A 23,092-nucleotide genomic window follows, 5' to 3' on the forward strand; every position below is an offset into this window, starting at 1 on the left:
AGCTTTATAGAGGTATGATTGGCTCTCTTTTGTATCTTACTGCATCTAGACCAGACATACACTTTAGTGTTTGCTTGTGTGCAAGATTTCAATCATGTCCAAAAGAATCCCATCTAAGTGCAGTTAAAAGGATCTTTAGATATCTCATTGGCACATACTCAATTGGTTTATGGTATCCAAAATGTGAATCATTTAATCTTGTTGGTTATAGTGATTCTGATTTTGCTGGAAGTAGACTGGATAGAAAAAGTACTTCAGGTACTTGTCAATTTCTTAGTCTTGCACTAGTTTCTTGGCACAGTAAGAAACAAACTTCAGTAGCTTTATCTACAGCTGAGGTAGAATATATAGCTGCTGGTAGTTGTGTTGCTCAAATCTTATGGATGAAACAACAATTGGAAGATTTTGGTTTAAAATATAATCTTGTTCCAATTAGGTGTGACAACACAAGTGCCATAAACTTAATCAAAAATCCAGTCCAACATTCAAGAACAAAACATATTGAGATCAAACATCATTTTATTAGAGATCATGTTCAAAATGGAAATATCAAAATAGAGTTTGTTGCCTCTGAAAATCAACTTGCTGACATTTTTACAAAACCTCTTAATGAAGAAACCTTTTGTAGAATTAGGAGGGAAATTGGTATGTGTGAACCACTTGCTTAAAACGTAAGTTATAAAAATTTCATGTTTTACATCTTGTTTAATGCGTTTGTGATCTGCTATGATATAAGTTTGCTAAGAAATTTCTAAAGATATTAGCTAACTTGTTAGTGTACTCGTAAAATTAGTTTACTAAGTTGTATGCTAATATTGTGTGACTAAAATTAGTTTGCTATATCATGTACTGTTCAAATCTCAAACCAAAACGTGAGTGTGTTTGAAACTCTCTGCATGTCCAGCAATGCATTTGTCTTTTCATATTTGATGTCACACTCTCAGTGCTGTGTCAGACATGTAGAAATGTTTATTTGTGCATATAGGGATAGATAGACTTGTTTGAAATATAAAATAAAAAAAAATAAGAAAACAGGTTCAGTTGAAAGTACAGTGAAACAGAAAAGCGCGGGACTCAAGAGGACTTAAACCCTCTGCCACACGAAACCCTCACGCTCTCTCTCCTCTGCATCGATTCACGACACCTTACCTCTAAAACAGACCCATTTTCTTCCCAACAAAATTCATCCAAACCCATCAGACTTCACATCTCACATTTCTTCTCCACTCCTAAGACACCGAAAAACTAGTGTTCACATAAATTTTTTTTTTGGCAATGGCTCATGCTAAACGGAAGTCCCCTGTTGCTGCGACTGCTTCGTCTTCCTCGTCAGCCTCCGACGATGTCCCTGTCGCGGCATTGCGAAAGAAATTGAAAGGAAAGCAAAACTTACCTGCATCGAAATCAGCTAGTGAGTCTTCAAATCCATCCAAGGGTGTCGAACCCCCTATATCGACGCCAGAGAAGAAAAAGAATGGACAAAAGCAAGGGATTGATACCCAGTGAAAAATGCGTGCCGTAAAATCTTCGGGTTCAGTGGATAAAGCACTGTTGGATTGCAAATTTATCAAATGGGAGTACTTTAATCAGGTAAACTTTCAATTCAAAGAGCTTTTTGAGTTTCAAGGATGGTTGGATGTGTGTGAATGTGCAAATGAGTATTACCCTAGGCTTGTTCAAGAGTTTTACAGGACTTTGAGAACAGTTGATGATGAGGACAAATTTGAAGTGATTTTGAATAACAGTACATATGGTGTTTCTGTTGAACTGATAGCTACGGCTTTGAAATTGCCCAATGATGGAAATAAAATTTCCACACATAAGGATGTTGCTAGGGTAGCAGGATTCAATTTGGTTGAGTTTGAAAATGAGGTGTTCCCTACTAACACTGCCAAAAATGAAAAGTCCACTAGCACAAAAGCACTTCAACATATCAAAATCATTCACAGTATGGTGAACTACATTTTCTGTCCTAAATCTGGTAGCTATGGTTATTTGAGTCACTTGGACATGTGTATTATGTGGCACATTGTGAATAAAGTTAGGATGAATTTGGCTTATTTAATTTTCAAGAACATGTGCAAAGCTTATGGGATTGGAAAACTGCCGTATGCACATCTTTTGTCTGCTGTGTTTAAAGAGCTGAATGTGAATGTCTCTAAGGAAAGCTCTAGGACTGATTTGATGGTGCTTAGAGAAATACACTCAGACACTGATGGGAGAAAGAAAAGATTTGAAAAGGGTGGCTCTTCCTCTGCTAAGGTTGGTTCTGATTCTGCTAGTGAATTTTTGAGTGAGATTCAAGGGCTAAAAACTGTTGTTAATGATCAATTCAGTTCAACCCATCAGTCCATTGATATTCTGAGAAAATATGTGGATATGATTGACTATAAAGTAAGTCACCTGCTTACTCAAAATGAGGAATTGAAGAGGCTAATTATGGATCTTCAGCAGGCCAAGGAAACTGGTGTTCCAACTAAAGTTGAGGCTGCTACTCAAGTCTCTGCTGATAAGGGTGAAAGCAATAAGGTTGATGAGTCACCTGCTGCTATGGCCCATGAAAGTGACCAAGTAGCTGAACCTGAGCTTGAACCTGCAGTAGACGCCCCTGTTGAGCATGCTAGTGACCAGGTCATTGAACCTGAGATTGGCCCTGTAGCTGATATACCTCCTGAGCATAATGGTGAAAAGATTGTGGAAACTGAAGGTGAGCTACCAAAGGATGGTGAAAAGGTTGTAGAATCTGAAAAGGTTGTTGAAACTGCTGCTGCTCCTACGCAGCAGAAGGAAGCTTCTCTCAAGGATCACCAAGAGAGTGCTCCAACTCAGCTATCTGCAGTTGCTGCCCCTGCAGCCAAGAAAAGGGAGAAAAAGGACTAAATCCACCGTGTCAAACCCATACCAGACCCTAGCTGCTGCTCTTCAACCACCATCTGATGAAGATGAGCCACAGAAGGATGATCAAGTGGCTGACCAAGAATCTCAGCCCCCTGCTGCTAAACCCACCAAGAAGAAGTTGGTGCCTTCCAAATCCATTCGAAGGAGCAAAAGACTTAAATGATTCCCATCCAATCTGGATTTTTAGTTTCCTATTTGCATATTTAGTTTACTAGTCTGTTTGCTACTGTTGGTTTTTAGTTTACTACTGTTCACCTTACTGCATTTAAATTTGGGCTAACATGATTCTTTTTGGGTTCTTTTCTCCTGTTTCCTTTTTGATTGATGACAAAAAGGGGGAGAATAGAATGTGTTGATACAAATAGGATGGATATGATGGATATGAACATGTGAATATGTGTGTGAATATGTGTTTATAGAATGGATATGAAATGTTGATACTTGTGTTGATGGATATGTGTTTATACTTGTGTTTATACTTGTGACAAATGAAAATGCTTTTTGAGAATATTGTGAACATGCTTTATAGCATAAGCTCAGGGGGAGCTTGTGTACAGAAAATAGATTTCTTGGGAATTATGTGCATATATTTAGGGGGAGCATTTTCGGCATACTATACTTGGATTTACATACTCACATAAACTTTCACACACTTTTATTTTTTATTGTTGATTCAGTTGAGTTTTGTCATCATCAAAAAGGGGGAGATTGTTGACCCCGTGTATCTCAAAATGAGCATTGATTTTGATGATAACAAAACTCAAAGAGAATCTATCTAACCTAACTTTAAAGTGATGTGTAGATTCTTTGTCTTATATATCTAAGGAGAAAGGATACTCAAAGGCATTTCAAGACAAATCCAAAAACTCAAAGAAAAGGTATGAAAGGCATAGTATTAGAGATTGAGTTTTAGGTCTTTTGTAAAAAGAATGGATGAGAATTTAGTCATATGGAGCTCAAAAATGAAATTTTATTTTCTGATTACTTTTTCTCATCATGACCGTGGACACTACTATTGAAACATTTTTAAGGTCTAAATCATTTTATATTGCAAGTTGAGACATGCAGCTATTGACTTAGTTTGCTAACTGGTTTGCTAAATTTTATAGTTTGCTAATAAGTTTGCTAAAAACGTTAGTTTACTAACCAGTTTACTGATTGCTACTAAAATTTCATTAGTTTGCTAATTTATCAGAGCAGCTCAACTTCGCACAAAAGGACAAAATAACGGCTATTTTATCTTGGGCAGTGTGTATAACGTTCCAAAAGGGTTTCAAACGGTCTAAAATGATTTGGGACTATAAATACACCTCATTTACTTCATTTACACTTGATGAAAGCCTACATTTGAACTCCAACATTGATTTTTCATTTATTGCTTTCATTCAAGAGCTTTAAAGATTTTGAGCTTCCATTGGCAAATCAACTCATCTCTTCTTTATAGTTTGATTTGTATTGAGAAAGAGTGAGTGTTACAATATTAAATTGTATTTAAGAGAGGTTGTACAAGCACCTATTGAAGCTTGAGAGAGTAAGTGCTTGTGATAGCACTTGTGAAGGTTTCAAGCTACCTTGGTAAAAGCTTGGTGTTGAAAAGTTGTAAAGGGCTTTTGGTCTCTTGCCTTCAAAAGAGCAAATAGCGGAGAGAAGACTCAAAGAGAGTTCTTCGAGAGAGTGGATGTAGGCTAGTTAAGCCGAACCACTATAAAAATCATTGTGTTTGATCTCTCTAACCTTGACCTCCTTACTTTTGTGCAATTTAAATTTTTCCTTTTATACTTGATATTAAATGTTGGTTGAATAGATTAAATTGATAAATTTGTGGACACATTGAGTGACTTGAGAAATTAGTTATATATTGTATAATGCATGCTTTGTTAGTTATTGCTATATACATTAATTGAGGCTTGAATTGCAACTTAGGAACACATTGTTGAAGCACATATTACTTTCATTTTATTTAGAGAAGCACCTAGTTGAACAAAGCTACAATTTTTCATTAGGCTACAAGCAAGGGCCGAAAAATTGTTAAAGTCCAATTCACCCCCCTCTTGGACAATTTTGGGACAACAATAATAATCAGGTTTAGAATAGATTCGGGTAGTTGAAAATGAATTTTAATCTGATTTGGGACAAGTATGAGTTTTATGAAAATTAATCGAATTCAAATCCATGTAGGGTAATTTTCGCAGGTATCATTTCCGTTGTCATCCCTATTGATGATCTGGATATAACTTTAAAGGTGTGTAATTTGAAATGGGTACCTGTGAAGATCAGTAAACTAACTCTCAAATATGGACTTCAGGTGATTCTAATTTCACGTTCTTCTATAAGATGCTCAACTTGCTCTTATGTCATGGTGCATTGTGAAAATGATCAGGATGAGCAGATCTGCATGAGTAGTAGGCAAATGATTCAACAATTTAAGATTTTAAAAGCTCAGAAAGCCCAAATACATACACCCTCCCTTATTAGCATCACTAGATACTCTAATCCACTTATCACATCAAATGTGGGCTGGATTACAGAGAACCATACTGCTCAAAAATCACACATGAATAAGCTCTCTAAACATATATAATATAATAAAATTTTATTTTATATATATATATATATATATATATATATATATATATATATATATATTTGAAAATAATTTTCATCTTAATCAAATTATTTAATTTTTTAAACAATTATTTTAAATAAATATATTTTTGTTAAAGTATTTATAAACTATAAATATATTATAACTTTATATTGTCAATGTAAATTATATTATATCATATAATAAAAATATTTTTTTTAATTTTTCTTGAAAATCATATTAAAATAATTTTTAGAATTATTTATTTATTGAATAATATTATTATAAAAAATATTTTTTTACAAAATTATAAATCATAATATAAAAAACTTTAAAAATTTAATAAAACATATTGTTGTTATTAATTATTTTTTACTATTTCAAAAGCATATTATTGTCTAATTAATTATTTTTTAGTATTTTATATTTAAATAATTATAAAAAAATGTTTAACATTTTTATAAAATATATAATTATTCAAATATAAAAAAAATTATTAGTTATGTATAAAATTTAGATATAAGAAATATATTATTAACAAATCAAAATTTTAAGAGCTAAATTGTCTCAAATTGAAATAATGTTATCAGTCAATTTAGATGACATTGACTAATATGTTAATCAAACATTAGGAAAAAGGACTGACTTGCAATTTTTAACATGCCTCAAAGACTACTTTATAATTTTCAACAAATACAATTTAACACAATATATTGTAAAAAAAAAAAAAAAGAGAGAAAGTAGGGTTTAGAAGATTGAATGCAAGAGATTTTTATAGTGGCTCGGCCAACAAGCCTACATCCACTCTCTCAAAGATCCTTTGAGTCTTCACTCCACTAAATGCTCTTTTCAATGGCAAGAGTCAAGCCTTTTACATCCACAAGACTTTCCAAGGTGCTTGCAAACCTCTACAAGTGTTATTCCAAACACTCAACTAACTTCAAGTTTCAATAGGTGCTTAACCAACCCTCACAAATAGCATTTAACATGATTTTAACTCTGTCTCACTCAATACAACAAATTCTATAAATAAGAGAAGAATAGATTTACCAATGTAGCTCAAAAACTCATTAAAGCACTTGAATGAAAGCAATACATGTTTTTCAAGAAAGGGGAGCAATTCTTAGCCTTCATTTTATGTAAATTGGTGTAGAATATGTGCTTATATGGTCCCTTTTCAAATCAAAACGTTTAAAATTAATTTGGAACGTTGTTGGCACAGATTTTGAGGAAATCACCAATACTTTGTCATTTTTTGCATTCTGGGCAGAGTAGCAAAATAAAGTAACAAAACATAGGATTTTCGAATACCAGTGGCAATGCAACTAAGTAAACATCTTAAGAATTTTGGATACTAGTAGCAAAATAATTTAGCAAAATGATACTGCTAGTGTCTAACTTAGATTTGAGACTTTAAATAATCATACCAACTTTGATAAAAAGAATTAGATCAATTAAAAACTTTAAAGGCATGATAGAAAATAAGCTCTAAGCATTTAATTTTGAAAACTTAAAAGAGTTAAAGATAATATCACATTGGCACTACCCCTTCAATTCTTTGTATAATAAACCTAAGACTCAATAACCTAAACCTAAGCCTTTTATACCTCTTCAATGCAGCTTGGAAGGCAATCTTCTTATCTTCCTTTAGCTTTGATTCGTCTTGTGTTTGCTTTGAGAACCATCCATCTATAAATGAGCTAACCACAAGTTCTTTCTTTTCTTTGAACCTTAAGAACATCACATAACTTAGAGAAAAGGTTAGATTGATTTTATGTAACACCCTCACTTTAAGCAGTCTGTACATTCCACTGTTCCGATCACTAATGTCTATTCGGATAGCCAGAATGTCTGGAACTATACTTAAACTAGAGTGAAGAGTCATAAGAAGGGTAAGTAAAGATTGAGAAAAATTAAAGAAGAATAAAAAAAGTGAAGTGAAACTCAGTTAAATGAGCCGGAGCTACGGCGATGGGTGACCGTATCGGGAAGTAGCTGCGAAGACAGCTGCTGACCCCAGACCCTAGGAACCCTAGGAAATAATTTTTAGGACTTAATTAAAGGTTTATTGAGGTAAAAATGACATTAGAAATGTCAAAAAAAATTTAGGAGAATTTATTAATTGATACAGACCAAAAATAATTCGATGAGTTTAATGAAGGGCATTTTGGTCATTTCAACCCCAGAGTTAAATTTTGACCCAGTCAATTAGAATAAGAGAGATTAAAATACATAAAATAAATAAAATTGTGAAATTATGCTTAGAAATGGAAAAAGAAAAGAAAAGAAAAGAAAATAAAATAAAATTATGAGGTAAGCATGATGTCATAATGACATCATAATTAAATGGTGACCAATGGGAAAATTACAAACATGTATAAGAGATAAGAAAGAAGGAAAAGAAGACAAAATTTGACTAAAGTCATCTTTTTCTCCATTTCTCTCACCATGGCCGAATTCTCCCTTGAGCTTTTCTCCATTTTTTCTTTCTCCCAAGCTTAAATTCTCCATTTTCTTCCCATAAAACCCTAACCATCTTCACTAAAATTTATCCCTACACCTTGGAGAAGTTAGTAATAGTAAAAAGAAAGAAAGAAATTGAAGTTGGCAATTTGAAGAAGTGTTCATCAAAGAGGTTAGTGCGCTAAACTACACTTCTTCCTTTTCTAAGCATGAAAAGCATGTTAAATTAGGTTGATTTGACATAAAACCAAAAGGAAAATTGAATCTAGCGGAAACCAAAATTTCGACAACCTTGGGATTAGGGGGAATTTGATGATTTTGATTGTTTTAAAACTTCTATTAATGGTATGTGATGAGGATACTTAAGTTAGATGTTTAATCACCTGTGTATTACATGAATTAGAATATGTTGAGTTAGGGTTTGGCCTAACAATTAGGGCTTTTGTGAAATTGCTTGAAATTGATCAAATTGAGATTGATTGTTGCTATTTAGAAGTGCCATGTATGCCAAATTATAGTTTGGGAGTATGGAGGAAATGAAATTGGGAGTACCTTTCTTGTGCAAGTTGTGGGACTCATTGAGTCCAGTGTGGTTTTTACCCTACCCTATAATTAAAATTGTGTGGCTCCAATTAGTATGAGGCTAATTGGAGGTAAAACTAGACCCAAAATACTCCATTTTTCATAAAGAAACTATGCCCAAATTCTATCCATAAATTGACCTAATTATTGTTCCAATCCTGCTAACCATACACGGAACCTAGAAAAATGACCAAATAAACAGTACATATTCAATTGGCCATAACTCCCTCTAGGAAGGTCAGAATGACCTGATTTTTATATCATTGGAAAGGTTAGATATAGAAGCACAACTTTCATGAAGAATACAGAACCCATATCTGCCTCTAACTAAATCAAATTGCTAGCAAAAATTAGGTCAACAAACTGTCCAGAATCAAACTGTCCAGAATTTCTGGACTTAGGCTCACCCGACCAGTTTTGACAAAAATGCCATAACTTAGTCCAAAAAATTGAAAATGCAATGAAACCAATGCCAAAATTTCCATAGCACATAAATCTACAATATTGGTGTTTTGACCATAACTCAGAAACCAAGGAAACTAGGTCAAGTTAGCATGTAAATTCTGAAAATTACCTAAGTGACTACTTGACCCCAGAACAGTGTTTATAGTATATCTCCCACTAGATAACTCTAATTGGGATGAACCAAATTGTTCTGGAAACATGAGAAACAGGGATACAACTTTGATTTGAAAACTTGCCTCAGATTTAGAGAGTAAGAACCCTAAAATGGGAGTCAAAACCACTGAGCTAAACCTGGAATCCTGTAGACACAGGGTACCTGAGTCCAGGCCAGTTAATTGGCTATAAATAATTCTAAAAAACTTAAAAAATTATAATTCAAAATTCTGAGTGATCATAAGGCATAGGGTAATAACTTCTATAAAGAATATTAGGCCTAAAAATGGCTGTAATATGTCCAATTAATTAGACAAATATAGACTCCAGAATCTGCCTGAATCTAGACCCAGAAAGAGACTATGAACAAGTTATGGTTATTTGACCATAACTTGAGTTTTAAAACTCCAAATGATATGATTCAAAAAGGAAAACAAAGACAAGACATATTAGAACAACTTCCATGAAGGAAGTGTGGCCAAACAGTGGCCCCATCTTAACCAATTTGCTAGATGAATTTAGAACACCAAATTTGGACCTTGAGTTTTTTTTAGATAATAATAATCAGGTTTGGAACAAATTCGGATAGTTGAAAATGAATTTTAATCTGATTTGGGATGAGTTTGAGTTTTATGAAAATTAATCGAATTCGAATTTATGTAGGGCAATTTTCACAAGTATCCTTTCCGTTGCCATCCCTATTAATGATTTGGATATAACTTTAAAGGTGTGTAGTTTGAAATGGGTACCTATGAAGATCAGTAAACTAACTCTAAAATATGGACTTTAGGTGATTCTAATTTCACGTTCTTCTATAAGATGCTCAACTTGCTCTTATGTCATGGTGCATTGTGAAAATGATCAGGATGAGCAGATCTGCATGAGTAGTAGGTAAATGATTCAACAATTTAAGATTTTAAAAGCTCAGAAAGCCCAAATACATACACCCTCCCTTATTAGCATAACTAGATATTCTAATCCACTTATCACATCAAATGGGGGCTGGATTACAGAGAACCATACTGCTCAAAAATCACACATGAATAAGCTCTCTAAACATATATAATATAATAAAATTTTATTGTATATATATATATTTGAAAATAATTTTCATTTTAATCAAATTATTTGATTTTTTAAACAATTAATTTAAATAAATATATTTTTGTTAAAGTATTTATAAACTATAAATATATTATAACTTTATAATGTCAATGTAAATTATATTATATCATATAATAAAAATATTTTTTTTAATTTTTCTTGAAAATCATATTAAAATAATTTTTAGAATTATTTATTTATTGAATAATATTACAATAAAAAATATTTTTTTACAAAATTATAAATCATAATATAAAAAATTTTTAAAATTTAATAAAACATATTGTTGTTATTAATTATTTTTTACTATTTCAAAAGCATATTATTGTCTAATTAATTATTTTTTAGTATTTTATATTTAAATAATTATAAAAAAATGTTTAACATTTTTATAAAATTTATAATTATTCAAATATAAAATAAATTATTAGTTATGTATAAAATTTAGATGTAAGAAATATATTATTAACAAATCAAAATTTTAAGAGCTAAATTGTCTCAAATTGAAATAATGTTATCAGTCAATTTAGATGACATTGACTAATATGTTAATCAAACATTAGGAAAAAGGACTGACTTGTAATTTTTAACATGCCTCAAAGACTACTTTATAATTTTCAACAGACACAATATATTGCAAAAAAAAAAATAGAGAGAGTAGGGTTTAGAAGATTGAATGCAAGAGATTTTTATAGTTTTTCAGCCAACAAGCCTACATCCACTCTCTCAAAGATCCTTTGAGTCTTCACTCCACTAAATGCTCTTTTCAATAGCAAGCGTCAAGCCTTTTATATCCACAAGACTTTCCAAGGTGCTTGCAAACCTCTACAAGTGTTATTCCAAACACTTAACTAACTTCAAATTTCAATAGGTGCTTAACCAACCCTCACAAATAGCATTTAACATGATTTTAACTTTGTCTCACTCAATACAACAAATTTTATAAAGAAGAGAAGAATAGATTTACCAATGTAGCTCAAAAACTCATTAAAGCACTTGAATGAAAGCAATACATGTTTTTCAAGAAAGGGGAGCAATTCTAAGCCTTCATTTTATGTAAATTGGTGTAGAATAGGTGCTTATATAGTCCCTTTTCAAATCAAAACGTTTAAAATCAATTTGGAACGTTGTTGGCACAGATTTTGAGGGAATCACCAATACTTTGTCATTTCTTGCATTATGGGCAGAGTAGCAAAATAAAGTAACAAAACAGAGGATTTTCGAATACCAGTAGCAATGCAACTAAGTAAACATCTTAAGAATTTTGGATACTAGTAGCAAAATAATTTAGCAAAATGATACTGCTAGTGTCTAACTTAGATTTGAGACTTTAAATAATCATACCAACTTTGATAAAAAGAATTAGATCAATTAAAAACTTTAAAGGCATGATAGAAAATAAGCTCTAAGCACTTAATTTTGAAAACTTAAAAGAGTTAAAGATAAGATCACATTGGCACTACCCCTTCAATTCTTTGAATAATAAACCTAAGACTCAATAACCCAAACCTAAGCCTTTGATACCTCTTCAATGCAGCTTGGAAGGCAATCTTCTTACCTTCCTTTGGCTTTGATTCGTCTTGTGTTAGCTTTGAGAACCATCCATCTATAAATGAGCTAACCACAAGTTCTTTATTTTCTTTGAGCCTTAAGAACATCACATAACTTAGAGAAAAGGTTAGATTGATTCTATGTAACGCCCTCACTTTAAGCAGTCCGTACATTCCACTATTCCGATCATTAATGTCTGTTCGGACAGCCAGAATGTCTGGAACTACGCTTAAACTAGAGTGAGGAGTCATAAGAAGGGTAAGTAAAGATCGAGAAAAATTAAAGAAGAATAAAAGAAGTGAAGTGAAACTCGGTTAAATAAGTCGGGGCTACTGCGATGGGTGACTGTACCAGAAAGTAGCTGCGAAGACAATTACTGACCCCAGACTCTAGAAACCCTAAGAAATAATTTTTAGGACTTAATTAAAGGTTTGCTGAGGTACAAATGACATTAGAAATGTCAAAAAAAAATTAGGAGAATTTATTAATTGGTACATACCAAAAATAACCCGATGAGTTTAATGAAGGGCATTTTGATCATTTCAACCCCAGAGTTGAATTTTGACCCAGTCAATTAGAATAAGAGAGATTAAAACATATAAAATAAATAAAATTGTGAAATTATGCTTAGAAATGGGAAAAGAAAAGAAAAGAAAAGAAAAGGAAAAAAATTATGAGGTAAGCATGATGTCATAATGACATCATAATTAAATGGTGACCAATGGGAAAATTACAAACATGTATAAGAGATAAGAAAGAAGGAAAAGAAGACAAAATTTGACCAAAGTCATCTTCTTCTCCATTTCTCTCAACATGGCCGAATTCTCCCTTGAGCTTTCCTCCATTTTTTCTTTCTCCCAAGCTTAAATTCTCCCTCTTCTTCCCATAAAACCCTAAACCATCTTCACTAAAATTTATCCCCACACCTTGGAGAAGTTACTAATAGTAAAAAGAAAGAAAGAAATTGAAGTTGGCAGTTTGAAGAAGTGTTCATCAAAGAGGTTAGTGCACTAAACTACACTTCTTCCTTTCCTAAGCATGAAAAGCATGCTAAATTAGGTTGATTTGACATAAAACCAAAAGGAAAATTAAATCTAATGGAAACCAAAATTTCAGCAGCCTTGGGATTGGGGGGAATTTGATGATTTTGATTGTTTTAAAATTTCTAATAATGGTATGTGATGAGGATACTTAAGTTAGATGGTGAATCACATGTGTATTACATGAATTGGAATATGTTGAGTTAGGGTTTGGCCTAACAATTAGGGCTTTTACGAAATTGCTAAAAATTGACCAAATTGAGATCTATTGTTGCTATTTAGAAGTGTCATGTATGCTAAATTGTAGTTTGGGAGTATGGAGGAAATGAAATTGGGAGTGCCTTTCTTGTGTAGGTTATGAGACTCATTGAGTCCAGTATGGTTTTTACCTTGTAATTAAAATTGTGTGGCTCCAATTGGTATGAAGCCAATTGGAGGTGAAATTAGACCCAAAATACTTCATTTTCCATGAAGAAACTATGCCCAAATTCTATCCACAAATTGACTTAATTACTTTTCCAATCCTGCTGACCATACACTGAACCTAGAAAAATGATCAAATGAATAGTACACATTCAATTAGCCATAACCCCCTCTAGGAAGGTTAGAATTACCTGATTTTTATATCATTGGAAATGATAGACATAGGAGCACAACTTTCATGAAGAACACAGAACCTAGATCTGCCTTTAACTAAATCAAATTGCTAGCAAAAATTAGGTCAACAAACTGTCTAGAACCAAACTGCCCAGAATTTCTGGACTTAGGCTCACCCAACCAGTTTTGACAAAAATGTCATAACTTAGTCCACAAAATTGCAAATGCAATGAAACCAATGCCAAAATTTCAATAAGACATAAATCTACAATATTGATGTTTTGACCAAAACTCAGAAACTAAGGGAACTAGGTCAAGTTAGCATGTAAATTCTGAAAATTGCCTAAGTGACCACTTGACCCCAGAACAGTGTTTATAGTATATCTCCCACTAGAAAACTCTAATTGGGATGAACCAAATTGTTCTGAAAACCTGAGAAACAGGGCTACAACTTTGATTGGAAAACTTGCCTCAAATTTAGAGTGTAAGAACCCTAAAATGGGAGTCAAAACCACTGAGCTAAACCTGGAATCCTGTAGATACAGGGTACCTGAGTCCACGCCAGTTAATTGGCTATAACTAATTCTACAAAACTTAAAAAATTGTAATTCAAAATTCTGAGTGATCATAAGACATATGGTAGCAACTTCTATGGAGAATATTAGAGCTAAAAATTACTGTAATATGTCCAATTAATTAGACAAAAATGGACTCCAGAATCTGCCTGAATCTGGACCTAGAAAGAGACCATGAACCAGTTGTGGTTATTTGACCATAACTTGAGTTCTAAAACTCTAAATGATATGATTCAAAAAGGAAAACAAAGAAAAGACATATTAGAACAACTTCTATGAAGGAAGTGTGGCCAAACAATGGCCCCATCTTAACCAATTTGCTAGATGAATTTAGGACATCAAATCTGGACCTTGAGTTTTTTGTAGGTAATAATAATCAGCTTTTGAACAGATTCAAATAGTTGAAAATGAATTTTAATCTGATTTGGGATGAATTTGAATTTTACGAAAATTAATCGAATTCAAATTCATATAGGGTAATTTTCGCAGGTATCATTTCCGTTGCCATCCCTATTAATGATCTGGATATAACTTTAAAGGTGGGTAGTTTGAAATGGGTACCTATGAAGATCAGTAAACTAACTCTCAAATATGGACTTCAGGCGATTCTAATTTCACATTCTTCTATAAGATGCTCAACTTGCTCTTATGCCATGGTGCATTGTGAAAATGATAGGATGAGCAGATCTGCATGAGTAGTAGGTAAATGATTCAGCAATTTAAGATTTTAAAAGCCTAGAAAGCCCAAATACATGCACCCTCCCTATTAGCATCGCTAGATACTCTAATCCACTTATCACATCAAATGTTGGCTGGATTACAGAGAATCATACTGCTCAAAAATCACACATGAATAAGCTCTCTAAACATATATAATATAAATAAATTTTATTATATATATATATATATATATATATATATATATATATATTTGAAAATAATTTTCATTTTAATCAAATTATTTAATCTTTTAAACAATTAATTTAAATAAATATATTTTTGTTAAAGTATTTATAAACTATAAATATATTATAACTTTATATTGTCAATGTAAATTATATTATATCATATAATAAAAATATTTTTTTTAATTTTTCTTGAAAATCATATTAAAATAATTTTTAGAATTATTTATTTATTGAATAATATTATTATAAAAAATATGTATAGTATTTTATATTTAAATAATTATAAAAAAATGTTTAACATTTTTATAAAATATATAATTATTCAAATATAAAATAAATTATTAGTTATGTATAAAATTTAGATGTAAGAAATATATTATTAACAAATCAAAATTTTAAGAGCTAAATTGTCTCAAATTGAAATAATGTTATCAGTCAATTTAGATGACATGGACAAATATGTTAATCAAACATTAGGAAAAAGGACTGACTTGTAATTTTTAACATGCCTCAAAGACTAATTTATAATTTTCCCAATTAATTAACTAATCCCCAGATGCATAAACAAATCAAAACCCTAAAATTGTAATTTTAAAATTTATAATTACCTCCCCACTTCTTTGTCATTCGTCACTGGACGTGGCATTGCTATTGTTCTGGTCTTCTGCTTCTTAAACTATGCTTGAGAGGAGGCTTTACAAAGTAATGATAGGTTTTATAAAGTATATATTTAAAAACCTTCACTTTCTCTCGTATATATATATATATATATATATATATATATATATATATATATATATATATATGAAAAATTTTACTTTAAAAAAATCTTACTTTTGAAATTTATTTCTTTGCTTTATCTGCGCCCAACAAGTTTTCCCTGCATTGTTTAAGCCCATCGCTATAGAATTAGATAATTTCCGAAGTGAGAAGTCCAGCCTATCAAAGCCGAAAACATTAGCTCATTTATGAATATCAACTACCAAATCCATAGCAATGTCATTGAAATCCATTCATCCACTCATTTCACTCAAGTATATCAAAATTTGTATATTCATAACTTAATCAACTCTGCATGAATCTTGGTATAATCTAAAAATTACTAATGCCGAACTTACATGAACTTGGAACATACACTTAATGAGCAAAACATGCAGGAGAGGATTTGGATGCTCAGGAACATAGAGTCAGTTTTACAGAGAATGCAGGATGAAAAATCATCTTACAAAAACACGTCATGATTTTGACTCTAGAATTCAACCAAAAAAAAAAAAAAGGGGAAATTTCGGACGTAATCTATTCATCTATGATGAAGAATTAAAAAAATATGTTTGTTCGGCAAATGTTGCAGGAAAAACTATTGCCACAAAATTTCAATGCAAAGAGGAATGAAAACCAATGCTGAGTTGCTGACCACAACAACAATTCAACCAAAGAAACTGTATATTGTGCAGAACAAGGACATGGAAATGATTCCACTGAAACTGCATTAAAAAGATTAAAGAAACTACCAAATTAACATTGCTTGTGCAATAAAGTTAACATAAGCACACATTTAGTTATACCCCCTCGAAACAAAAATGCTCTGGAATAAAGGTCTACACTTCTTCAACATCTCTGTCCTTCTTTTTCTTCTTCTTCTCCTTCTTCTTCTCACTTCTATCAGCCTCACTATTAGTTCTGCCATCATCAATGGTTGGAGCCTCCTCAGCCTCTTTGTCTTTCTTCTTCTTCTTCTTTTTCTTCTCAGACTTTTCTGTGTCGGGAGAACCAGCTTCGCCTTTATCACTGTGTTCCTTTTTCTTAACCTTCTCAATCTCCTTTTCCTCCAAAGTTTCTGCTTCAGGGTCTTCCTTACTCTTCTTTTTCTTCTTCTTTTTCTCTTTCTTCTCATCTTCACTTTCCTCAATTTTCCCTTCCTTTACCTTCTTCACCTCTTCCTTTTCAACTTCTTCAACTTTTACTTTCTTAGCAGGAGCTTGAAAAGTAGGGCTATCAGTGCTTTCATCCAGTTTGCGCTTGCGCCCTTCCCCATCTTCAATGTACTTGCTTTTCTTTTCCTTCTTCTTCTTCTCCTTCTCCTCCTCCTCCTCCACCTCTCCATTATCTTTCTTCACTGCATTAACCTCCTTTTCTGGCTCAGCTGCTGCTGCAAGGCTAGCAACTATAGAATCTCCTCCTGTGGGCAAAACCAAATTCCTCATCCATTCTTGAGGGGTATTCTCATTTGGCTTCCCATGTTTATCTAACTTCCCCTCTGCAATCAACTTCTTCTTCATGGAAGCTTTTGGTCCCAAACCCCACTTCCTTGGGTAAGTGTCCCGGTCCATCACAACCCTCTTAATCTTTGCCACAACACCATGATCACATGTAGCCATCACCGCAGTAGTCATCTCTGCAATCCCCAAAGCAATCGCCTCACCCTTGGTAGTCATCAGTACAACTTCCTCACCAACCTCAATGTCATTCTCAAACCTCAACAATCCCGGAATCATCAGTTTGGCCCCATAACAAATTGCATTCACTGCAGAATCCTTCACAACCAACCTCTTATAACTAGTCAAAAGCACTTCAAGAGGCATAATCACCCTCCTCAAATAGCTTTCATCCCTATAATTATCATAAACCCACTGAGCATCCATCACATCATGCATAGTCACCATATTATCTCTCTCCCCCAAAATCCCAGACCTCACTCTCCTCAACTCCTGCATATGCCCACCAACCCCAAGAATCAATCCCAAATGCACGCACATAGTCCTAACATAAGTCCCAGCTTCACAAGAAATCCAAAAAACAACCAAATGCCTATCTGGGTCATACTCCAACAACTTACTCTCATAAATTGTCCTAATCCTAAGCTGTCTTTTCACAGCAGAAATCAATGGCGGCCTTTGAAAAACCGCCCCAGTAAGAGTCTCAAGCGCCCTAGCTACTTTGGCAACATCAGGCACCTTATCATGCAATCTTGCTATACAAACATACTCCTTACCCGCACCCTGTTGAGATTTAACAAGGCGGGTAGCTCTATCAATACAAACAATCAAGTTACCTGTAACTTTGGGGTCCAATGTGCCACTATGCCCTGTTTTCTCGACCCTAAGAATCCGTTTGATCCAAGCAACCACCTCGTGCGAAGATGGATTCCCAGGCTTATCAAGATTCATGACACCATAACGGATGTACTCAGTGAGAGGACGCTTCAGAGGAGAGTAACCAGAAGGGAGAGGAGTGTAGTGGCCGGTACGAACATTGAGACGGTCATAGTTTTTCAATAGAATAGGCCATTGGGAAGTGTCAATGGCCGGAGTAAAGCTCTGGGGCTTGATCATGAAGTCGCCGGCGGCGACATCCGAGTCTTTTAGCTTTGCATTGGGTTCTTCCATGGATTGGGTTGTGTTCTTTTTCTTGTGTTTTTTCTTCTCCGAACGGGCAAGCTCAACCTCGGACATGGTTTTGTTGCTTTGAATGCTGCGATTTATTAGGGTTTTGGTGGGATTTAGAGGTGGCGATCAGAGCAGAAGGGTTTTAAGGTGGAAATGCAAATTTATAGAGTTAGGGTTTTGGGGGGTTTTGGGAAGAAGGGGCTAGGGAGAGAGAAGGACCATTCGGGTCGGGTTGGATTACAATTCAATATTGATTTTTTCTTTTTCTTGACAAGTGCATATGGAGAGGCCCAATCTAACAAATACATGTCCCCAATTCTATATTGGTTGGAATTAATTTATTGAATTTATAAATTTTTTTTTTTACTTATTGTATATTTTAATTTTAATTTTTATAATAAATAACATAAAATTAAGGATGAATTATAATTTTCTCTGAATTTTATCATTATTAATAAATGATTTTGCATTTTTAAAAATTCCTTAAAACGTTTCTAAGTTTTGATCAGTTTTTAATATATTTTAATACATTTTATTAGTTAAAATGTAAATAAATTGCTATTATTTTCTAAATTTTATAATTATTAACCCTTTCGTCTATTTATTTTTTAAAAAAATAGATTAAAACATTCATATAATTGATAGATTCTATAAAGTTATTTTAATGCTTATTTAACATTAAAATTAAAGAGTCAAAACTATATTTTTTAATAAAAACACTAATTCAAATGCTATTAAAAAATATAATATTTTATTATTTTAATATTTTTATACTTAAAATTTATTAAATTTAATTTTAAATTATTTTGAATATTTTTATCTAGTATATTAAAAAGTGTGATCTTCTCAACAATGATTTCAACAACAATGCTAAACAGACTCTTAATCTTTTCTTAAGGACTAAATGAATGAGGGACAAAGGTGTTTAGAGACATTTTAATGAGTTGAACTAACTTATTAATAATGGCAAAACCCATAAATGAAATTGTAATTCATCTTACAATTAAACAATATTAATACCTAAAATAAAATGTGACTATGAGTAATTCTATCTTCACAATTTTTTTTTTAAATATTATTTCATATCAATTTAGTTATTAAAGTCACAACCAAACCAACCCTTTAGTTTTAAAGCTACTTGGGCTTTAGTTCCAAAAATTGTGACAACTAATCCTATTCTTTTAGGTTAGGGTTGAATATCAAAGGAAAGCCCTGCCCCCTAAAACATATCAAAGGAAAAGGAAAATGTAAAAAAGATGAAATCTCATCAGATAATTTTAAGCCTGTTTGGCATTATTGTTGAAATTACTGTTGAAAATCACTATTTTAAATATACTAGTTAGAGAATATTAAAAAATAATTTAAAATTAAATTTAATAAAATTTAATCATAAAAATACTAAAATAACAAATTAACTTTTTCAAATTAATTTTTTAAACAGCATCTAAAATGATATTTTTATTCAGAAAAGCAGTTTTGAACCTCCAAACATAATGCTAAACAGGCACAAAATCTAAAACATTAACATGATAAGCAGATAGGGTTACCAAGTTACCAAAATTACAAGGCAGCAAACTAAAAATCTACAGAACATCTCAGATATAAGTGCCATATCCAGACAAACAAGAAGAAATTTATCAGAGACTTAAGTCTCAATGACATGAGAACTTATTGATCCAAATCACCAAGGCGGAAATTTTAATGCAGGATGCTTCCATCTTTGACATGCCACCAATCGTCCATCTGCACGATCAATCAGCCGTCAGAAAAATATTTGCATAAACCAAAAACATTTCCACAAGGATTCCAGGCGATAGAGAGTTTTTTAACAGAGGTTTTTTTTTACTATTATTATATTTAAACTGTTGCACAAGCTTGTCAATTCCCCCTATCAGAAAATGTTCCCATCACAGTGCCAAAAGAACTCAATTTTAGATGTAAAAATTACCTCTCTTAGCAGGCCACATATATTCATTTTTAGACCATCAACCACAATGCAACGATACAAACCTTTTGTAAAATCTTATATATAATTTAATGCAAAAACGTAAGCCACTAAGTTAAAACACTATTTAATTAAATGTAAAAGAATTTAATCTTACATATATCATCAGTTAGCACCAATTTATTGTAGAATGTTAAATAGAAAAATTTACCAAGTTTGAACTGTGTTTTATGCGAACAGATTTAGGTTGCAGGAAAAACAAGCTAATCAATTTATTGACAACATTTCACCATTAACTCCAGGTGTCAAAAATATGAATTACATTGAAAGTTTTGTGGATCAAATTTATGATGTTAATTGGTCTACCACTTTCTTTTTTTCCATATCTAGGCATCCAGCTATAAAATCAACATCATTCAAAAACTTGAAATCAAGTGAAATAGAAGTTAATAAACTTTTAAATCATAAAATCACGGAGCAAATAAATTCATGGTTAAATGATTATTTTTGTGATACACCAAAAGAACCTATGACATGATTAAAAAAGAATATAAAATGTTGCACCACAAGTTTAACAAGTGCATATAAATTATTCCCTTCTAGCACATATAATTATAGCACTGATTACAAATGGAGAAGCAAACCATCAATTTACTAACTAATTTTACATTCTACAAGCTGAAGATATTTTATAGTTACAAGGCAAAAAGCTTCAAATAGTTAGCAATAGCATGAGACACTATATCCTATGCAAAGTACACAGTTCCTTAATTTAAAGCACACAATACAACTTCACATAATGATAATTGATGAAGGCAGAAGAATAAGTAACAAGGTAGAAACATGCAGAAGAACTATTCTACTGAAAGTACATCCATATTTCAGAAATCATAGGACCCTCGCTTGTGGAAAACTGGAGTAGTTTTTTTAAAAAGTTTTCTAAGAAAACCGAAAAACAGAGTTTCCTATTGAAATGCGCCCATTTTTCCAAATGGAGAACTGGAAAACTAGTTTTCCAAGTCTTAAAAATTTAGCTAAGTTTTGGAAAATAGTTTTAATTTGCTTTCTCCTGTTTCCTTTATAACGAAAGTTATGTTTTCCAAATAGAAAACAATGACTTTCTATAATCAAAATTATATTATAACTTTTCATAACTAAAATTGAATAATTATTTAGAAAAATATTTATTTACGATGATAAAAAAAAATTATCACATTATTATAAAATAAACGAGCAACACATATTAAAAAATTTTAATAGTAAAATAAGTTGTTAAATAAATAGTAATTTATTTTTTTAATAATGAAAGATATTAATAATTTTAAAAAAAATTGAATTATAAAACTGCTTTCTATTATTGACAAGTGAAATGGTTTTCTATGTTTTCCCTTATTTTCCATGAAAAATGAAAACTAAAACTTCCTTAGAAAATGAAAAATAAAAAGAACAAAAACCAGTTTTCCACAGATAAATAGGCCCTTAAAATTCACAAAAATGCATAATTCCCAATACATATGTTACATAAAGTTTTAATATTGACATTTTTATTTATCAATGATAAACTAAATCCGTTGAGAAGTAAGTACCATAATAAATAAATGATAGCTTTTGACAAGCAAGCAGTACTTACATAATTGATAACGTTACTTGGGGAGAAGGAAGGAAAAACTGAAAAGAAAACCCCAAATTTCAGAGGAACAAAAACAGATTCAAGTAAAAGCAATCTCTGATACCCAACATAAGCAATTATAACTACCAGGACCATTGCAATAGTAGCAAACACCAGAACAACAAAACGTGCCCATTTCACCAAAGCCAAATAACCAATCACAACATCTAGTCCTACCATAACACTCCACAAATTGGCGAATTAGAAAGGCACCCCTTTTCAAACGAGCTCTTATTTAGTATCAAAATCACCAAAATGAATTGGGGCAATTAGAATTATGGGAAAAAAAAAAGACCCAAATCACCCAAATCAATCACAGTAAAAAAAATAAAATAAAATTTCTTGAAGTTTCATAAACATGGCAAAAAGAAATACCCAGAAACTAAAAAGCTCCAATTTCCAATATAAACAAGAAAACCCACCAAGAGAACTGAATAATTGGCTAGTAATAAAGAACCATAACACGAATAGATCTACTCCATTGAATTCAAACTAATCATTACGAACACAGAAAGTTCAGGAAAATCTTAAATCACTAACCTGAGAAACACAAATCAAACAAATATTGTTTCAATCAGTGAGAATGAGAAGGCGACGAGGCGTGGTGGCCAGAGGAAGGAGCATAAAGCTTGTTGTAAACTTGTTCCCCAACAAGATAGATGCCGAAGGCGACTAAGCCAATGCCAAGGCCAGGAACTGCGCGGCGGAACTGATTGGTGAGCATCGGATGCTTCCTCCACTCGTCCCTCCTCTTGAAGAACTCCCCGGTCGTCCCCAACGGTTTCCCCATTTTTCTGTAGAGCGCGTGGGATTCTCAGTTCTCACTTCTCACAAAATGGGAGGCGTTCTGGATTGGGTATGCTGAGCGGCTTTCAATTCATAACATTTAAGTACTTGTTTAGAGATTTTAATCTTGAAAATTTTTAAAGGTAAATATAATTTATATTGAATTATAAAAATATTAAAATAAATAATATAAACAAAATATTTAATTATATAATATTTTATAAAAAAAATTAAGCATTAATTTCAAATTAATTCGTGTTATGTGATTAAATAAATATTTATACCAACATTTTTATAAGAGACAAGCCTACAAGGAAAAAAAAATTCAAAATATTAGAAACTAGAAACACGCCATTTATTTTATTTAATTTATAATTTTAATTAAA

General features: G+C 32.1%; 2 protein-coding genes across 3 annotated transcripts; both read right to left on the reverse strand.

Moving 5' to 3' along the window:
- Positions 1 to 16,309: 16,309 nt before the first annotated feature.
- On the reverse strand, positions 16,310 to 18,566 carry LOC110642950 (H/ACA ribonucleoprotein complex subunit 4). The gene has a single exon (XM_021795154.2). It carries the CDS (start codon positions 18,370 to 18,372, stop codon positions 16,519 to 16,521), a length of 1,854 nt encoding a protein of 617 aa, XP_021650846.2. The 5' UTR covers positions 18,373 to 18,566; the 3' UTR covers positions 16,310 to 16,518.
- A 1,231-nt stretch (positions 18,567 to 19,797) lies between these two features.
- On the reverse strand, positions 19,798 to 22,815 carry LOC110642942 (NADH dehydrogenase [ubiquinone] 1 beta subcomplex subunit 3-B). Of its 2 annotated transcripts, XR_002492526.2 has the most exons (3): positions 22,461 to 22,815; positions 21,882 to 21,919; positions 19,798 to 20,049 (listed from the first exon to the last, which is right to left on the reverse strand). XR_002492526.2 is itself a non-coding variant. In XM_021795146.2 (2 exons), exon 1 carries the CDS (start codon positions 22,708 to 22,710, stop codon positions 22,495 to 22,497), a length of 216 nt encoding a protein of 71 aa, XP_021650838.2. In that variant the 5' UTR covers positions 22,711 to 22,806; the 3' UTR covers positions 19,798 to 20,049; positions 22,461 to 22,494. The 2 variants fall into 2 exon arrangements, 1 of the variants encoding a protein (XP_021650838.2); XM_021795146.2 differs by lacking the exon at positions 21,882 to 21,919 and having other exon boundaries at positions 22,461 to 22,806.
- Between the last annotated feature and the right edge of the window lie 277 nt (positions 22,816 to 23,092).

The sequence above is a fragment of the Hevea brasiliensis genome, chromosome 13 (assembly GCF_030052815.1).
Source record: "Hevea brasiliensis isolate MT/VB/25A 57/8 chromosome 13, ASM3005281v1, whole genome shotgun sequence".
Classification (NCBI taxonomy): domain Eukaryota; kingdom Viridiplantae; phylum Streptophyta; class Magnoliopsida; order Malpighiales; family Euphorbiaceae; genus Hevea; species Hevea brasiliensis.